Source organism: Ceratotherium simum, chromosome 39 (genome assembly GCF_057802395.1).
Source record: "Ceratotherium simum simum isolate JZ-2026a chromosome 39, ASM5780239v1, whole genome shotgun sequence".
In the NCBI taxonomy this organism is placed as follows: Eukaryota; Metazoa; Chordata; class Mammalia; order Perissodactyla; family Rhinocerotidae; genus Ceratotherium; species Ceratotherium simum.
In genome coordinates this window covers 15,749,667-15,766,693 of record NC_141938.1, presented here as the reverse complement: position 1 = coordinate 15,766,693, position 17,027 = coordinate 15,749,667, and the positions used below count along the sequence as shown (strand labels likewise).

Genomic DNA, 17,027 nt, shown 5'->3' with positions numbered 1-17,027 from the left:
TGAGCCCTCCCAGGTTGGCATGAGCCAGCAGCCCAGCTCCTCGTCTGCAGAATGGAATCACATTCTGGGGAAGAAATGTGAAAAAGGACACGTTCTGGGGAAGGGAGAGCTGGGAGCAGCTAAACAAGCCCGGAGCAAAGGATAACGATGCTCACCAGGGGCGCCAAAATGCCTGCCGAAACCCGGGATCGAACCAGGGACCTTTAGATCTTCAGTCTAACGCTCTCCCAACTGAGCTATTTCGGCCGCGCTGCAGGGGTCGCGCTCGCCTCAACTCCGCCCCGCGCCTCACCACCCGCGCGCAGGCGCAGCTCGCTCTGAGCGTGCGGGCCGCGCATGCCTCGTAGGGTCGCGCGGGGGGTCGGGCGGCAGCGCCGTCTCTGTGGCGCAATCGGTTAGCGCGTTCGGCTGTTAACCGAAAGGTTGGTGGTTCGAGCCCACCCAGGGACGCGCCGTCGTTTTTGCCTCCCGGGGTAAGGAGGGAGTGGACGGCGCACGTGCTTTTGCCTGGTTCTCCCCACGCACCCCCACGTCCTTCTCTCCCGCGTGGGGCGTCCAGGGGTGCGCGGCGTCCACGCAGGCGGAACGTCCCAGGCCCTCGTTCCGGTTTCCGCGCACGAGCCGAGCCGCTTTGGGCGACGGCCCCGGGGACCCGGAGCGCTGGAGCGGACGGACCGCAGAGGTTGTCTGAAGGCCGAGGCCAAGATGGCGGCGCTGGCGGGTGAGCGGGTCACGGACGGCGGGGTTAGGGGCCGCTCGGGGAAGCCGAGGCCCACCCTCAGAGGGTGGCCGGGGCGGGGCCGGAGGGCCCAGAGCTCGGCCGGGGAAGCTGCTCTGGACCTCCCGCGGGAGGCGGCGGGGGTCGCGGCCCGACGGGCGGGGAAACTGAGGCCCAGGGAGGGCCGGGCGGGGACGGGCCCCGGGGTGCCTGCCCCCCGCCCCCGGAAGTGACAGGGACCTGTCCTCCTCGGATCGTGATGGGACGCGTGGAGTGACACCGTGGGGTCGCGAAGGGGGCGGTCACACCGAGAGACCATCCAGGGATCGTGTCCACACCGGGGGGTGGTGTGTGGGCTCCGTCCTGGACGCCCGAGCGCCGGTCCGGCGGCAGGTCCGGTCCCGCTGGGGTGGTGGGGCGAGGACAGGACGCGTCACTCCGCGGGGACGTGTCCGTAGCCCCTGGATCGGGTCTGGGACTCGTCGTGGTTTGCGTGGGGTCCCGCTGATAGGGCTGTGGCCTGTCGGCCACTCTCGGAACTGAAGGAAGGACAGTTTGCAGTAAGGCGTTGGGGACAGCAGAGAGGGTGTTTTTCTTTCCGCGCAAGGTCACGGGTCTCACCAGTGGCCCCGTGTTAATAGTGTCCCTCTAGAGGTGCGGGGTTTTAAGCAGGGCACTGACACCGTGGGGTGCATATTCTGCAAGAGCCCTCTGCACAAAACGTTTGTTAAGTGGAGTTCAGACAGACCGAGGGTAGGAGGGAGGGTGTCCCAGGCGGGGGCCTGATGGGCAGACACCCGGAGGCTGGACCCTGCGGGCAGATCCCGGCACCTGGGTTTGTGGCCTCTGGTGCTGCCCACCGCTCACTGCCCCCGCCCTATGGTTCTCTCTGCAGCTCCCGGCCTGCTCCGCCCCATCCTTGCTCTGCGGTGAGTGCCTGCGTCTGGGACCCGGACCACCCGTCCAGAGGCCCTGGCAGGGAGGGTCAGGCAGGGGTCTCACAGTGCCTCAGGGCTGGGGGGGTTCTTGAGCAGCATCAGACAGGGGCCTGCCCGCTGAAGGTCACACGGCGAGTCACGGGCAGCTCTGGGGCCGGCAGTGTACTCTCCAGCAGCTGGTGTTCAGGCCCTCGGGGCACAGTCTGTGTCGGGGCAGAGCCTGGATTCAGACCCACGTCTGCCTGCCCTGGCACCCTCTGAACTCACTTGGTAGCTGTCGTGGAAAAGCATGTAGTGCATTTGCTCCGGGTCGGGAAAGCAGGTGGCCGCCGGGCCCTGTGTGTGAGCAGAGCCCAGAAATCAAACCCCCAGCACTGTGGGGCCAGTGAGTGGCAGATCTGAGTCAGGGCCTGCCTAGTGGAGGGGAGTTGGGGGGGCTTCAATGAGGGCTGACTCTGATAGGGCTTTTTTCCTAAGAATAAAATACATGTTTTCTGTAAAACAAGGGGGGGAATGGGAAAAATGAAAGACACATAAAATGAAAACCAGACATCCTCTAGACTAGGGGTTGACAGACTTCTTTCATAAAGGGCCAGAGGGTCACAGAGCAGCAATTACTCGGCTCCGCCAGTGTGAAAACAGCCACAGACAGCGTGGAAAGGGGTGGGCACGCCTGCGTGCCAGTGAAACTTCTATTTATGGAAACAGGCGGTGGGCTGGATTTGGCCCCTGGCCTCAGTTTCCCCATCCCTGGTCCAGGGAAGCCCCTGTCACAGCACCTCGGGGCGCCCCGGGTGCCTCTTCACGTGTCCCCTGTCTCCCCGCAGCTCCGGCGTGGGCGCCGCTGTGCAGGTGCGAGATGTCCATCCCAGCGTGGCCACTGAGGGCCCGAGCAGGTGAGGCCAGCCTTCCCCAGAGCCCGAGCGCCCCGCAGCACCCCCTCGGCACAGGAGCAGCTGGTGGTCACCGGGGCCCTCCCACCCCTGGGGGCGATGTGGCCAGGTCTCTGCCCTTGGAGCCCTACCCAGCCCCCTCCTGGGCATCCAGGCCCCTGGCTGCGCTTCCCCAAACCAGAACGGCCCTCGCTAAAAAGTGTGTCAGCCGAGCCCGTTTTCCAGATGGGAAGACCGAGTCCCTGAGAGGACAGGGGCCTGCTGGGGCCGCAGCAAGGCAGGCCGAGGCCCTCCACGCTGTCTGTCATTGCTTTGTTGTGCAGGCATGTCCTGCCCCAGATCTGGGTGCCGGGACGCCGCAGGCCCCCCGGGGCCAACCCTGGCCCCATGGCTTCTCCCAGTGCTGCCCTGGGACCGGGCCATGACCATGGCTTTGTCCTGCCTTCCGAGATGCTGCTCTGGGCCGGGCCCCGGGGTGGGGGCTGTGGTGGTGGTTGGCGCCTGCCTCGAGGGGGCGCTTGCCGGGCTAACGTCTCCCCATGTCGTGTGTCCCGTGCGCAGCACCCAGCCCGCCATGTCCCAGGCCAGAGCCGTGGTCCCCAAGCCCACCGCCCTTCCCAGCAGCCGGGGCGAGTACGTGGTGACCAAGCTGGATGACCTCATCAACTGGGTCCGCCGGGTGAGCCCCTCCCCTCCCCTCCCCCTTGGGCCCCCCCGCTTCGCGCTCACACACGCACGAACACACACACACAAGCACATGGGTAATGCACACGCACACACGGACTCTCCTGGAGGCCCCTCCACGCGGGGACCCCTGTGGTTGTCATTCCCTCTCAGGTTCACGGTTCACATCGCCCACCTCGGTGCCCCTGCCCTGCCTCCTCGTCCCTTCCTCCGCCCCCAAGGAAGATGGCCGCCTCCCTTCTGTAGCTCTCCCTCTTTTCTCTTTTTTCTCTCTTTTAATGTAAAAGTAGTTTTTTTAACTGGAAAGGTAGCTCCTTCTTGGCAGGAATCCTGATCCCGGTCCATGTCAGCCACGGAACAGTTGGCGTGTGGCGCCCCTCCTGTAAAGCGTGTTCGCATCTGTGTCTCCCGCTGGACACGTGTCCCGTGTACGGGACAGTGGCTCCTCTCACGGCCCTCGGGGGCTGGCGGGGCCAGGCTGCAGGGGACAATGCCCCATTGATGGGCGGGCGCTGTGTCTGTCTTGTGTCTGCATAACGACGACAGCAAAGTGGACACCCTACCAGACCCACAGCCCCAGGATGCCGATGTCCCCTGCGGCCTTGTTTATGACTGGGAACCCCCAGAGACACTGCATGGCTGAGGCCTGTCACCCGCGTTAGCACGTCTGTGGGTCACCGGGGCCACGTCAGGTCCAGACTCGGCACAGACGAGCAGAGGAGCTCAGCTGTGGGGGAAACGGCACCAAACGGCCGGAGGGCACAGTTGGAGGGCAGCCAGGAGGGCTTCCCGGAGGAATGGGCACCTGGAGTCCTCGGACACCAGGAGGCGTTGGGAGCAGGATCTTTGCAAGGTCTGAGCCCTAGGGTCCAGACTTGCGCATGTGGGGAGCAGCGAGGGCCCGTGTTGGACGAGGGGACGTAGGATACAGTGGGTCACGTGAACCACATTAAAACTCATCTCAGGGCCTGGCCCGGTGGTGCAAGTGGTTAAGTGCACGCGCTCTGCTGTGGCGGCCCAGGGTTCGCCAGTTCGGATCCCAGGCGCGCACCGACACACCACTTGGCAAGCCATGCTATGGCGGCGTCCCATATAAAGTGGAGAAAGATGGGCACGGATGTTAGCCCAGGGCCAGTCTTCCTCAGCAAAAAAAGAGGGGGGTTGGCAGATGTTAGCTCAGGGCCGATCTTCCTCACAAAAAAAAAAAAATCATCTCATCTGGGTTTTTTCAACTTTTTTTCGTTTCGTAACGGGGCTGCTGGGAAGTGCTGGCCCACAGGCGTCGCTCACTGCCTTCTTGCTGGGGCAGCGGACTCGGGCCGGTGACAGGGTCTGGAAGTCACACGGTTGCCCTGGGGGGCGTGGTGGACCCGTTGTTCTTCAAGAAAGGCTAGTTCTAGACTTCTCTGTGCAATCGCCCCGTTTCTTTAAACACCGTGGGCCTGGCGCCCACTCGCGGGCTAACCCCGGCCACCCCGCAGAGCTCGCTGTGGCCCATGACCTTCGGCCTGGCCTGCTGCGCTGTGGAGATGATGCACATGGCGGCGCCGCGCTACGACATGGACCGCTTCGGCGTGGTCTTCCGTGCCAGCCCCCGCCAGTCGGATGTGATGATCGTAGCGGGGACGCTCACCAACAAGATGGCCCCCGCGCTCCGCAAGGTAGGCCCGGCCCCGCCTCCCCCCCGCCCGCCCGGCTGGGGCCGCACGCAGACCTGCCGTGTCTTCCAGGTCTACGACCAGATGCCGGAGCCTCGCTACGTCGTGTCCATGGGGAGGTGAGTGCCGGGCAGGGCCGCGACACCTGGCTGTTTCCTCCCGTCTGCGTTCCGTGCGTCCCTCTGATCAAGGTGGTCGGTATACGTGACGCTCAGTCAAGTGCCCCCTCTGCAGAGAGCAGGCCGGTGGCTGAGGCGTCTGCGTGAGCGGCCCCTGCTGTGGTCACAGTGGCTCCGCCACCCCGACGCCCGTCCAGTTCCTGTCCATTTCTCCGCCTTATGAACAGAAACGCCGTCCTGCTCTGCAGAGTGCTCTGCTCTGCACCCTCCTCTGCTCTCTAACTCGCCGTCATCTCACGCTCGTTTCCCCACGTCGTTAAAAGCCGGCTAGTCACTTAGTTTTTTTGTTGAGACAGAATTCATGTACCATGAAGTTCACCCTTTTAAAGTGGGCAATTGTGTGCATTCACAGTGTTGTAAAACTGTCACTTTTATCCAGTTCCAGAACATTCCATCACCCCAAAGGAAATCCTGTCCCCATCAGCAGTCACCGCCCCCCCGTCTTCTCCCCCCAGCCCCTGACAACCAGGAACACACTTCCTGTCTGTGGCTGTGCCTGTTCTGGACATTTCACATCAATGGGATCACACCCTGTGTGTCCTGTGTCTGGTTCTCTGGCTGAGCGTCGTGTGTTGAGGGTCTGTCTCTTTGCTCCTGCTCCGCCTGGTCCCACAGGAGGCCTTGGGGCTGTGTCCTTCCTGTGGCTTCCTGTCCCGGTTCTTGCCCTTTCCTGACAGCCCGGCCCCTGCCTGCAGTTGGCAGCGGGGTGGGCTGGGCAGGGCCCCAAAAAGGGGAGGTGGGCGGCTGGCGCGGCCCTCACGGCTCTCCTCTCCTGCAGCTGCGCCAACGGAGGCGGCTACTACCACTACTCATACTCCGTGGTCAGGGGCTGCGACCGCATCGTGCCCGTGGACATCTACGTCCCAGGTGAGCCGACCCCACGTCTCGGGCAGGAAGGGGCCCGTGCCCGGTGCTCACCCCCTTCACGGAGGCCGCACGTCCCCTCGGAGGCGGCAGGCTCGCCCCGCTGGAAGGATTAGCGGATTTGGGTCCGAGCAGAAGAGTGACAGCCAGCCTTCCCCTCCACGGTCCCCCAAGGGGCTCCCCGACTGAAGTGCCTTCGATTTTATGCAGACATCAGACCACGCCGGGGTCAGGGGGCTTAGACTGAGCCATGCGGAACTGCCGATACTCGGCCGGTTTTATAGGGTTCCGCCTCATGGAAGCAAAACCAAAGAAAGGCCGTTTAACAACAGAAAAATGTTCCTGGAGGTCTGCACCGGTGTCCGCGAGTTCTCCCAAAGGGTGGGCGAGACTCTCAGACGCCGGGGTCACCAGGGGGCCCAGTTAAACGCGAACGTCAGGGAAACAACGGATGATTGCCTTTTAGTGTAAGTATGTCCCCTACAACATTCGGGTACGCTTATACTAAAAGGGGTCAGCTGGCTGGCTGAAGTTCACATCTAACTGGGCATCCTCTATTTCATCTGCCGCCCTGTGTGGCTCCCACGCCGTGCATGGCGGTCAGCCGGGGGCCGTCCCCAGGCGGCGGTATTTACCCCCGGGACAGGACAGAGAAGCTTAGCTCTTAGTGTGGGCGCAGAGAGCCCACCCCGGTCTCCAGAGAGCAGAGGACATTCAAGGTCATGATTCCGAGTCGTCCAGAAAAGTCTCAGTCACTTTCTGGCACCTCAAAAAGGTGCAGGGACAGGTTTTCACATTGCATTAGAGCTAACTGGAAAATGGTGTTGACATGTTTAGCGTTCCGCAAACATTTATTGAGTGCTTTTGCAGGCCTGGACCTGTGTTGGGCAGCACTGGGCCCCAAAGAGGTCTCAGGCTGGGGGGACAGAGGCTAACCAGCACGCCCAGCCCTGCCTGTTGGGTGGGGTGGGCACAGTGGATGGGGCTTCTAGGGATGCATAGGAGTATACCCTGTGGGCTTGTGAGCCTTGACCAGAAGCCAGATCCTTGCTCATTTCCTGCTTCTGGCACACCTGACTTCTGGCAAGTCTCCGTTCCTGTCAGAGCCTCAGTTTCCCTATCTATCCAATGGCCTGTGGTGACAGTACTGCCATGCACTGAGCCTGGAGCCTGGGTGGAGACACGAGGGTCAGCTGGAAGTAGATGACCGTGACAGTTGTCTGTCTGGCCACCTGGGGCTGTGGTTGCCCTTGCAGGCGTGTCAGGTCCTGGGCTGTTCCTCCAGGTGGTGACACGTCCCTCTGCTGCTTCCAGCTGGGGACGGGGGGCCGTGGGGGCGCATTTCTCCAGGAGGTCCCTTCTTAGCCTGGGGACTGTGTGGGCCTCCCCACCTGGCCCAGCCACTCTGCGCCTCTCATCTCCCCTGCCCGCACTCCTGTCCAGGGCTCCGCCGGGAGGGGCCAGCGTGGCCTGGGCTCCGTCGGCACTCCTCCCTAGGCCAGGTCACGGGGGCAGGGGACGGGGCAGCTTGAGCCTCCACGCCACCCGTGTCGTGGCCGAAAGGTCAGTCCTCGGGGTCACAGCTGCCAGGGTCACGAGCTCGGGTGCTGCCCACCTCGCTGGCTCCTTCCCCGCGTGGGGCCAGCCCCTGCGGCCCCGGGTGTGGACGAAGGGGATGCTGGGCTGGGGGCCCGCCTCACCCCTCCCCACCTGGGCGCTGGCCTGGACGTGCCCGACTCCGCCGGAGGGCTGGCCGGCGGCAGACCAGCGCTGGGCCTGGCGGGGAAGCTGAGGCGCGCCCGTCCCGCCCGCAGGCTGCCCGCCCACGGCCGAGGCCCTGCTGTACGGCATCCTGCAGCTGCAGAAAAAAATCAAGCGGGAGAAGAGGCTCCGGATCTGGTACCGCAGGTAGCGCCCGCCTGGCCTCCCCGCCGCGTCTGCCGCCTCATCCTTCTGCCAGACGGTCAATAAACCCGACACACCCACCTCGGCTCTGGCCTGTTCCCGTGGTGTGTGGGGAAGGGCCTGGGGGTGGGCGGGGGCGAGTGTGGCCGGGCGGGGTCAGTCCTCACTCGTCTTGTGCATGGGGACTCGGCGGCCCCGGGGGCGGGTGGCTGGCCCCGCACCGGCCCTCCTGGGGACCCTGAGCAATGGGGAGGGAGCTGGGGCCCCGCCCTCCGTCTCCCCCAGGCCCCACCGTGAATGAGGGCGTGGATGGTCCGAGAGCTGTTGTAGGGGGCAGCCAGCTAGGTTTGAGGGCTCAGGGCACCCAGAGCCGGCGTGGGTGTCCCCTGGGGCCGGGGGGTGCGGGCTGCCCCTGCACTGGGGCTGGAGGGGCGTCGAGTCAGAGGAAACGAGACATTGGACAGTGGGAGAGTCGTGGACCTCGTGGGGCAGTGTCCGGCAAGTGACACGTGGCTCGTCCAGGGGTCGGAGAGGGTGCTGGAGAGAGAGGCCGGGTTTAAAGGTTCTGCTTGATTTCATGGTTCGGCCTGAGCGGGGTTGACCAGAGACCCTCAGTGGCCAGAGGACCTGGGCCTCGGGGCTGCCCTGAGCTAGTTCAGCCCTCGGTCCCAGCTGCCCACAGGAGGGGCGGGGGGCGGGGCGGGCAGTCTGCATCGACTCCTCCACCGGTCCCGGCTGCCTGGGGAGTGACCGGTGCCATCTGCCGTGGGCACGCGGGGCCTGGGCAGGCTCGGAAACTTGGAGCGGCATCGCCCGCCGTCTTCCTGAAGGTCCTTTTAACATTTTTTTTTGGAGGGGCAGGAACGTAAAGGAAGCACACGTCTGCGTCGTCCTGCTGACTGGTGAAGCAGCGTTAGGGTTTATTTCATCCTCATCCCCCATGCCCCCCCCGGGGAGGAGGCACTGGGGTCCCCTGGCAGAGGTCAGGGCTGCGTGCCCGGCCTGGTGTGGCCCAGCGGTGAACCCGGGCCGTGAGAAGCCAGAGGCAGCGGGCGGGGGCGTGGGGGTCCTGAGGCCCGGAGGCCGGGCTCAGTGCTTGGTGACGTGTGGCGTGATCATGCGCGGGAAGGCATAGTAGCGGCACTCGGCGGGCGGGACCAGCTCCAGCACCTCCGTGCGGATGTGCTCGCGCCGGAAGCCAGCCTCCAGCAGGGCCGGCACCTGCGTCTCCTGGGGCGGGCGGGGGGGGGGGGAGGTCACCCAGGAGACGCGCCCAGCGCCCACCCCGCCCCTCCTGGGACAGCGTGTACAAGTCCCGGGCCCCCCCACCCCGGGCCAACTGCTGACGAGGAGAACCCCGAAGCCCAGGTGGGGTGACTCTCCAGGTGTCTCCACTCCTAGACTTGGGCAGCGGCTTCCTGGCCGTCACCAGGTGTCACCAGGCTGCCCACCCACACATCCTCTCAGGCAGAGGGACCAGCGTGGCTGCGCCAATAATGATGCCCCCGGGGCGAGGACGCAGGGTGAGGGGTGGGGAGCTCACAGCTGGCCATGTCCCTGGATCCCGAGGACACGGGAGGGACCCTGCCTGGTTCCCCAGTGGAGGCTCAGCGGCCACCCTAGATCAGCCCCGGACCGCCCCAGGTCACAGGCGAGCCCGGGTCGCCAGGGGTGGGCGGGGCGGCGCACCTCAAACATGGTGGTGATGTCTGTGTACTGGGACTTCATCAGCTCCCCCCAGGACGTGAGGTTGCAGTAGGTGAGCACGCCCCCCGGCTTCAGCAGGCGGAAGGCGTGGGCCTGGGGGGGGACAGTGGTCAGGAGGGAGGTCCGGGGAGCGGTCAGAGGCACGGTGCGGGGAGAGGTGCCCCGCGTGTGGATGGCAGCGCCCCCGCTCTGCCGGATCCCCCACGCCACGCGCAGTCCAGTCCTACCTTGATGAAGTCGAACTGGTGCGTGTGCCACTTCTCCTCGGACAGCGGGTATGTGTCATACAGGATCCCTGCGCAGAGGGCGGCAGCCACACGGTCGGGGCTGGGCGCAGGCCCACCGAGACCGTGGCTGCAGGTGGGGGTGGGATTCGGGCCCACCCGGTGGCCCAAGACCCCAGAGGCTGCTCTGAGCTCCCTGTGCTGCCGCCTCCTCTAGGAGTTGTGCCCCACCCAGCGGCTCCTTCAGGGATTAACCACAGTCCTGAGAGCCAGGCCGCCCCACACAGGCTGTCACCTCAGGTGACACATCAGTGTGGGTTAGAAGGTCCCTCTGCCAAGGACGGGCTAATGGTGGGAATCCAGGCAGAGGCCCCCCCCACCCCCCGCTCCCAGGCCCCCTTACCATCAAAGTGACTGTCTGGCAGGGTGGGCGCCACCTCCTCCCACATGCCTTTCAAGGGAACCACCTTGGGGCAGGGGAGGAAAAAAGAAGGCTGAGGGTCAGAGAGGCCCCTAGGATTTCCCCACCTGCTGCCAGGAAGGGGCAGAGGAACTCCGGGGAGAAGACCGCCTTCCCTACCTCTGCCGCGCCCCAAGCCCCCAACCCCGCCGGGGGCAGGGCCTTGGCTTCCAGGAGCCAGGCTGACGGGGGGGACGTGCAGGCAGAGGCGGGCACCTTGTGTGGCTGCCGCGGGGCCCAGTCCTGGAGCCGCTGGAAGACGCCGTCATTGCACTCGATGATCCAGTGCTCCTCAATGGGGGCCTCCTGCAGCCTGGAGGCTGCGATGGCCATGCCGAAGCCCACCTCCAGGACCCGGCCCCCTGGGCAGACAAAGGGCCCGGGCATCACACGCCAGGCGGGGGCTGGGGAGGCTGCCTGGAGTAGGGGGCACAGGGGCGGGGCCTGGGCAGAGAGAAACATTTGCTACCAGGCCTGGAGAGCACGTCAGGACACGGGCGGGCAGTGGGAGGGAACACAGTAGCCCTGAGAGGGAACAGCATGGGTCCTGGCCAGCGGCCAGAGAGGGTGACCAGCCAAGGAGAGTGGCTTTGGGGCCCGGCCCCAGGGGGAGGTCAGACCTTGGACTTTGAGCCCTGGCCCTCGCTATTTGCACTGGTGGTGCTTATCTCTTGATTCGGTTACTTCCCCCACCCCCCAGTGAAGTTCACTAGAGAAGGGCAAGGGAGGGTTCGAGGCCGCCACCTGGAACATGGTGGGGTCTGGTCCCCACTGGGCCACAGAGGAGGCAGAGAGAAAACCCCCAACGGGAAAAGTCCCAATCTCATGGGACACGAGATGTGCCCACTCGCCAGGTGGGAACACGGAGGCCCAGAGGCCGCAGGCCCAGCCCTGAGAGACCTGGGGCGCCTCGGCACCCCTCCGCTCTGACACCGGCCGGACAGTTGTCTCGGGGCTTCAGCTTTCCCGAGCTATTCTTAGCGGGGGCGGGGACTCCGGGGCAGGAACATGCCCCACGTGCGCCCAGGCAGCGCCCTGCGCCCGCCGCCACCGCGTCCCGGACCTCAGGCCCCGCGGGTCCCGCGTCGGAGGACCCGTCCCCTGACCCAGCCCGTCCCCACCTGGGGGCGGGGCCCTCACTGTGCCCGGAGAGGAAGTCCCCGGTACTTAGGGGGCGCCCACTATGTGCAAACCCCGTGCCTGCAGCACCCGCTTTCCCCCCGCTGGCAGCCCCGTTTTCCAGGCGAGGAAACAGGCACGGAGCGGCCCCGACGCGCACCGGCCGGAGGGCCGGCTGGCCGCGAGTCTGGGCGCCCCCGGCCCCGCAGTCCCCGCGCGCCTGGCGGGTGCGGCGGGCGGGGCTACCTCTGGAGGCGGCGGCGGCCGCGAGCGCGTGCATGTAGGGGGTCTCCCAGCGCTCCATCACCGGCTTGCCCAGGATCTGCAGGTGCGTGTCCGACGCGTCGTAGGCCGCGGGCGCCGCCTGCCACGCGGGGCTGCAGTTCTCGCCGGGCGCGAAGATCGGGGGCGCGGCGCGGGCGCTCATGCTGCGGGCTGGACGGCGCGCCCCGGACTCGCTCCGAGGCTCCGGCCGCGGCCCTGCAGGGCCTTGTGGGCCGGGGGCGGGGCGGGCCGGGGCAGGGCCGGGGGCGGACCCGCGAGCGCACTGCGCGCCCCTAGCGGCCGCCCGCGGAAGGGCCGAGTGGGGTCCGGGGCCCCGGCCGCGCGCCCTCCGCGCTGACCCTCCCCGTCTCGTCGGCAACGTGCGCGCAGCCCCACCAGCTCAGGGTCTGGCCGCGCGTTCGAGTCCTCGGCTTGCCCTTCTCGTGCCTCAGTTTCCCCATCTGTCACCACCGCATGGAACCCCCGCCTTGCTGGGGTGTGAGGATCTCCTGGTTTTTCAGTCGCAGTTGGAAGTGCCTTAAGTATCTAAAATGGTTTAGTCTTCAGAGATGCTGCAGTGGGTTTTTATTAACCTCATTTTACTCATGGGGAAACTGAGGCTCCAAGAGGCAAAGCTGGCAGTCTCGTGGACACGAGGGTGGCGGTATGGGGACCTGGGGTTAGAACCCTGGCCGCCCCACTGACCACTACCCAGCTGCTTCTCCCCTTCATGAGCTCACTTCACAGCTGCATAAGCTGGGGGTCACCTGAGACCCCAGGATCCTGATGGGGAACTCGGTGCACAAAGGTCTCCAGTTCTGGGGCTGACGGCCAGTCCCAGCAGGCTCCTGACCCTCATGCCTGGGGAAGTCAGGGATATGGGGCTCACCCCTACTGCCCCACCAACCCAGGGCAGCCCCTCGGGTCAGCTGCGTCCTCTGCTTGCCTCCTTGGGACCGACCCCAAGCTGAGCCGGGTAAGCCTCCAGGCTCTGAAACGTGACTTCCCCATCCCATCTACCTGCACACGGGGCGACCAGTCCCGAGCCCTGGACATTCCATTCCTGACAAGTCTTTTGCACAATCCATTGAATATGTGGGGAAACTGAGGGCCCGAGAGGCTGAGGTCACAGAGTTTGAACCCAAGCAGCCTCCTAAACAGCTGTGGAGTTCAATCCCTTCCCTGCACCTCTGTGTCCATCTATGGATGGCTGCTCACAGCCCTGACTGGCCTGCAGACTCCTTCCCACGGCCCCTGTCCACCTCCTGCAGGGCTCCTGTGTCGCTCCTGCCCCAGGGCTTTTGCACATGCTCTTCCCTCTGCCTGGATAGCTTCTGTTCTCCCCTGGCCTGGATGCCTTCTCATTCTACTTCATGCTTGAGCCCACACCTTCTCTGGCATCTGGGTGGGGCTCACGCTGCTGTTTGCCTCCTGTGACTTCATCCTGTCTGGTTTCCCTGCCCCCAGCCACCATGGTGGGCACTTTGCAGGCCTATATCCCAGCATCCTTGTGCATCTTGTGCAGACAGCCGACACTCACTAAATGCCGCCAACTCAAGGAATGCCCTGCCCAAGATGGGAGAAGGCAGACTGTGTCTGTCAGCTACTGCTGTGTAACAAATGACCCCAAAATGTAGCCGATTAAACACCACACGTTTATTATCTCAGTATCTGCGGGTCAGAATCCAGGCGGAGCTTAGCTGGGTCCTCTGCTCTACAGGCTCTCTCGAGGCTGCTGCCAAGTGCTGGCTGGTGCTGGGGGCTCATCTGAAGGCTCGGCCAGGGAAGGGTCACCTCCAAGCTCACCCACTGGCTGTTGGTAGCATTCAGTTCCTTCCGGGCTGTTGGCCAGAGGGCCTCCTTGACATAACTTGCTTCTAGCAAGACAGAAGTCAGAATGGTTGGCAAGCTAATCACACAGGTGACGCCCCTACCCTGGCCGTATTCTGTTGGTTAGAAGCCGGGTCCACAGGGGTGGGGATCACTCTCGGAGGCTGCTGACCACACAGACCCTGAGAGGGAGCTGTGAGGGGCGGTCAGCTGGGAGCCTCCCCTGTGGCTTTGGTGCCCCGGGGCATAAGGGACCTCCCGGTGTCTGGCCATGGTGCTACCTCCCAGTGATCACCTAGATACAACCTGGGCTCCAGCCCCGAGAGTGGCCGAGGGTGCGGTGCAAGCCAGCTGGCGACCCGGCTGAGTGGTTCTGCCCCACTTTCTGCTTCCTCTTCTCAAAGGCAGTGATCACTCTTGCCCCGCTAATGGCCGCGGATGATTGACACGTGGTCCTTCCTGGTGTCGGCTCTTCCCTAGAGAGCCCGGCCTGTGCCGTTATTATCTGCGCCTCGCAGCCTGCAGACCGAGAAGCGGAGAGGGAAGGCGGCTTCCTCAAGGACACACTGAGTCGGTGGCAGACGGGATGCGAACAGGGGTGTGTCTGCCTCCAGACCACAGTCTTAAAGGATTAAAATATATATATTTATTTTCTCACTAGAAAGGTGACACATTGGATCAAAACACTGGAACGTTATAGAGCTGGCAGAGGACAGCCTGGGGGTCACATCCCTGTGCTGTTTGTTTTGGTTCATCCTGTGAGCTGAGAATGGCTTTTACATTTTTTTTTTTTTTTAATTTTTACATTTTTAAATGGTTGAAAAAAACCCAAACATTTACTATGTGGGCCTTCACAGAGAAGGTTTGCCAGCCCCCGTTACAGAGCAGTGGGTCACGGGAAGTTCATTCATTCATTCATCGAGCACACATGGAGTACCTTACTTTGGGGGCCCCAGCCTCAGCCCCCTGGAAGTTCAAGAACTCTTGGGGGATGAACAACAATAAGTAATAAGCGAGTGACATAATTACAGGTCACATGGCATCTGTGACAGAACGAAGTCCCCATGGTCCCTGCCCGATGCCCAGGTCTCCACTCTACCAGGCAATGTCCATGTTGCCATATTTTTTCTGTGTATATACTATTATATGTAATTATAGTTTTTAAGTTAAAACAGACTGTACAGATATTTACACAGCCATGTTCACAGCAGCATGATTCACAACAGCCAAAAGATAGAAACACCCCAAGTGTCCATTGACACATGAATGGATAAACACAATGTGGTCCATCCACACGCTGGAATATTACTCAGCCTTGAAAAGGAAGGAGATCCTGACACCTGCTCCAACGTGGATGGACCTGGAGGACGTGATGCTCAGTGACATGAGGCAGACACAGAAGGACAGACGCTGTGTGATCCCCTCACAGGAGGTCCCTAGAGGAGTCACATCCACAGAGACAGAAAGTGGATGGTGGCGGCCAGGGGCTGGGGGAGGGGAGGGGGAGTCAGTGTTTCGTGGGGACAGAGTCTCGGTTTGGGAAGATGGAAAGTTCTGGAGATGGATGGTGGGGATGGTTGTACAACAGTGTGAATGTGCTTCATGCCACTGAGCTGTGCACTTAAAAATGATTAAAATGGTGAATTTTATGTTCACCATTTTATATTATATATAAATTATGATATATATCATATATTACACAATAAAATAAGGAGCACACACTAAATTTTGTGATTTAGGTATGCATATTTTCATGTTGGGAGTAAATTCAGAAAAGTGTCCACACACACTTTTTTCTTGCAACATTTGCTCTGGGGAAATGAATGAGGAGGAGGGAAAACCTCTGTGTCTACTCTTTTTTAAAGAGATCTGAAGTAAACGTAACAGAACACTAACACGCGTTCATCCCAGTGGCAGGTACACGGCTGCCAGTTACTTTACCCTGGGCAGGTGTCTGTAGTTTAAAAAATACATGATTTTCACCAGTTTGTGTCTGGCTTCCTTCATTTGACCAACGGATGGACATGTGGGTGGTTTCACGTTTTCTGCTCTTCCGGTGGCGGGCTGGGAGCGTCCTGGGGCATCTCTGTCTGCACAGTGGGGCAGCATTTGGGGGAGAAATTCCTCAAAGGGGGACTGCTGAGCTCCCATCATGGGAAGGACAATGCCAGCCTGCCCTGGGCTTTTGCTCACCGGTCACCAACGTCACCGAGCTCAGCCTGTCCCCGGTGCACTCATGTCCACATGCCTCTGACATGTCCTTCCAGCTCCCCAAGCCCACCAATGGGGAGCCAGCCGCCACCCAGAGTTACTGATCTCCTTTGACCTGCAAAACTTTACTGAGTGTGTGGGAGGACAGTCCCCGGGGAGGGGACAGAGCACCTGCCTGATGCCCCCTGGGGCCACTCGTTTCTCCCCTGTTGGGCTCTCTTTCCATCTGCAGATGGGGACTAACCAATGGCTCTCCTCCGGTGGCTACTGTAACTGATGAGACGGATACCAACGTGCTTTGCAAAATGTGAAGTGGGCGAGGCAGGTGTATTCTAAATGTTTTATTTTGTACCGTAACCCTGTGCCCTCGTTCTTTCTTTGCTTACATTCATTTCATTTTCTGATGATGAATAAGTCATCTATGGGAAGGCACTAGGCAGCATGTCAACTATACAGGTCAGCTATTTCTTATCCTCAGTGTAGACCCAGGTTTCTCCTGCTGTGGTGACATGTCGGGTGGATTATACTTGGTTGTGGGGGGGGCCATCCTGCGCCCTGTAGGATATTTAGCATCATTCCTGGCCTCCACTCTAGATGACAGTAGGACTCTCCCAGTGGTGACAACCAAAACCCTATCTGGGAGCATCGCCCAGTGTCCCCTGGGGAGTGAACAATACTTGGCGCGTCGTAGGGGCTCAGTATGTTTTCATAATCACTCAATTTTCTTCCAAATGTTGGATTTGATTCCAGTTCTTCCCCTGAGTGATTTTAGGCAGGTGGCTAGCCTCTCTGACCCTCGGTCTCTTCTTCGGTGAGGCCGGAACAGCGGGAGCCGCCGAGGCGCAGGAGCGGAACGTGGTGCCGACGCCTTGCGTGGCCGCGCGCGGTGCGGGCGTGGCCTCTGCGCACGGCTGACCCCACGCGCCTCCGCCGCCTCCCACTCGAGATCGAACAAGGAAGCCGCAGCTGCGCCTGCGCCTCGCGGTGCCTAGCCCGGAGCGCCCGGTCCCGCGCGCGCACGCACGCACGCATGCCCGCGCACGCACGTGGCTCGGCCCGCGCGCTCCCCTCCGCGGGGCGGGGCCTGGGCCTGCGCGCGGGACTCCACTTCCCAGCGTGCCCCGCGGCGACGCCGGCCGCCGCCGAGGAGGAAGGCCGACGCGCGGCGGCCGAGCTGCGGCGGCGCGGACCCCGCCGCACGCCGGCACGCGGTGTGCACGCAGCGCGCACGCTGGCACTGGCGCAGGCGCGCCGGCACGCGGCACGCGGGCGCACCCCTGGCCCCGCCCCCGGAGGCCCCGTGCGGGAGCGCGCCCGGGCGTGCGCAGGGCGGCGGCGCGGGCGCGGGGGCGCGCGGTGACCGTTGGGCTGAG

General features: G+C 63.0%; 2 protein-coding genes and 2 non-coding genes across 6 annotated transcripts; 2 read left to right on the top strand and 2 right to left on the bottom strand.

Moving 5' to 3' along the window:
- Positions 1-173: 173 nt before the first annotated feature.
- TRNAF-GAA (transfer RNA phenylalanine (anticodon GAA)) lies at positions 174-246 on the bottom strand. The gene has a single exon. It is a non-coding gene; the product is annotated as a tRNA-Phe (tRNA).
- Positions 247-376: 130 nt separating this feature from the next.
- Positions 377-450, top strand: TRNAN-GUU (transfer RNA asparagine (anticodon GUU)). The gene has a single exon. It is a non-coding gene; the product is annotated as a tRNA-Asn (tRNA).
- Positions 451-648: 198 nt separating this feature from the next.
- On the top strand, positions 649-7,925 carry NDUFS7 (NADH:ubiquinone oxidoreductase core subunit S7). 3 transcript variants are annotated; one of them, XM_087425891.1, is made up of 9 exons: positions 649-721; positions 1,614-1,647; positions 2,484-2,552; positions 3,111-3,228; positions 4,715-4,894; positions 4,964-5,010; positions 5,849-5,937; positions 6,219-6,401; positions 7,749-7,925. In XM_087425891.1, the coding sequence occupies exons 1-8, from the start codon at positions 706-708 to the stop codon at positions 6,359-6,361; spliced, it is 696 nt and encodes a 231-aa protein (XP_087282017.1). In that variant the 5' UTR covers positions 649-705; the 3' UTR covers positions 6,362-6,401; positions 7,749-7,925. The 3 variants fall into 3 exon arrangements, with proteins under 3 accessions (XP_087282017.1, XP_087282018.1, XP_004441417.1); XM_087425892.1 differs by having other exon boundaries at positions 650-721; positions 6,267-6,401; XM_004441360.3 differs by lacking the exon at positions 6,219-6,401 and having other exon boundaries at positions 655-721.
- An 801-nt stretch (positions 7,926-8,726) lies between these two features.
- GAMT (guanidinoacetate N-methyltransferase) lies at positions 8,727-11,819 on the bottom strand. Its single transcript, XM_087425890.1, has 6 exons — positions 11,596-11,819; positions 10,447-10,592; positions 10,174-10,237; positions 9,774-9,841; positions 9,529-9,639; positions 8,727-9,069 (listed from the first exon to the last, which is right to left on the bottom strand). Exons 1-6 carry the CDS (start codon positions 11,774-11,776, stop codon positions 8,929-8,931), a joined length of 711 nt encoding a protein of 236 aa, XP_087282016.1. The 5' UTR covers positions 11,777-11,819; the 3' UTR covers positions 8,727-8,928.
- Between the last annotated feature and the right edge of the window lie 5,208 nt (positions 11,820-17,027).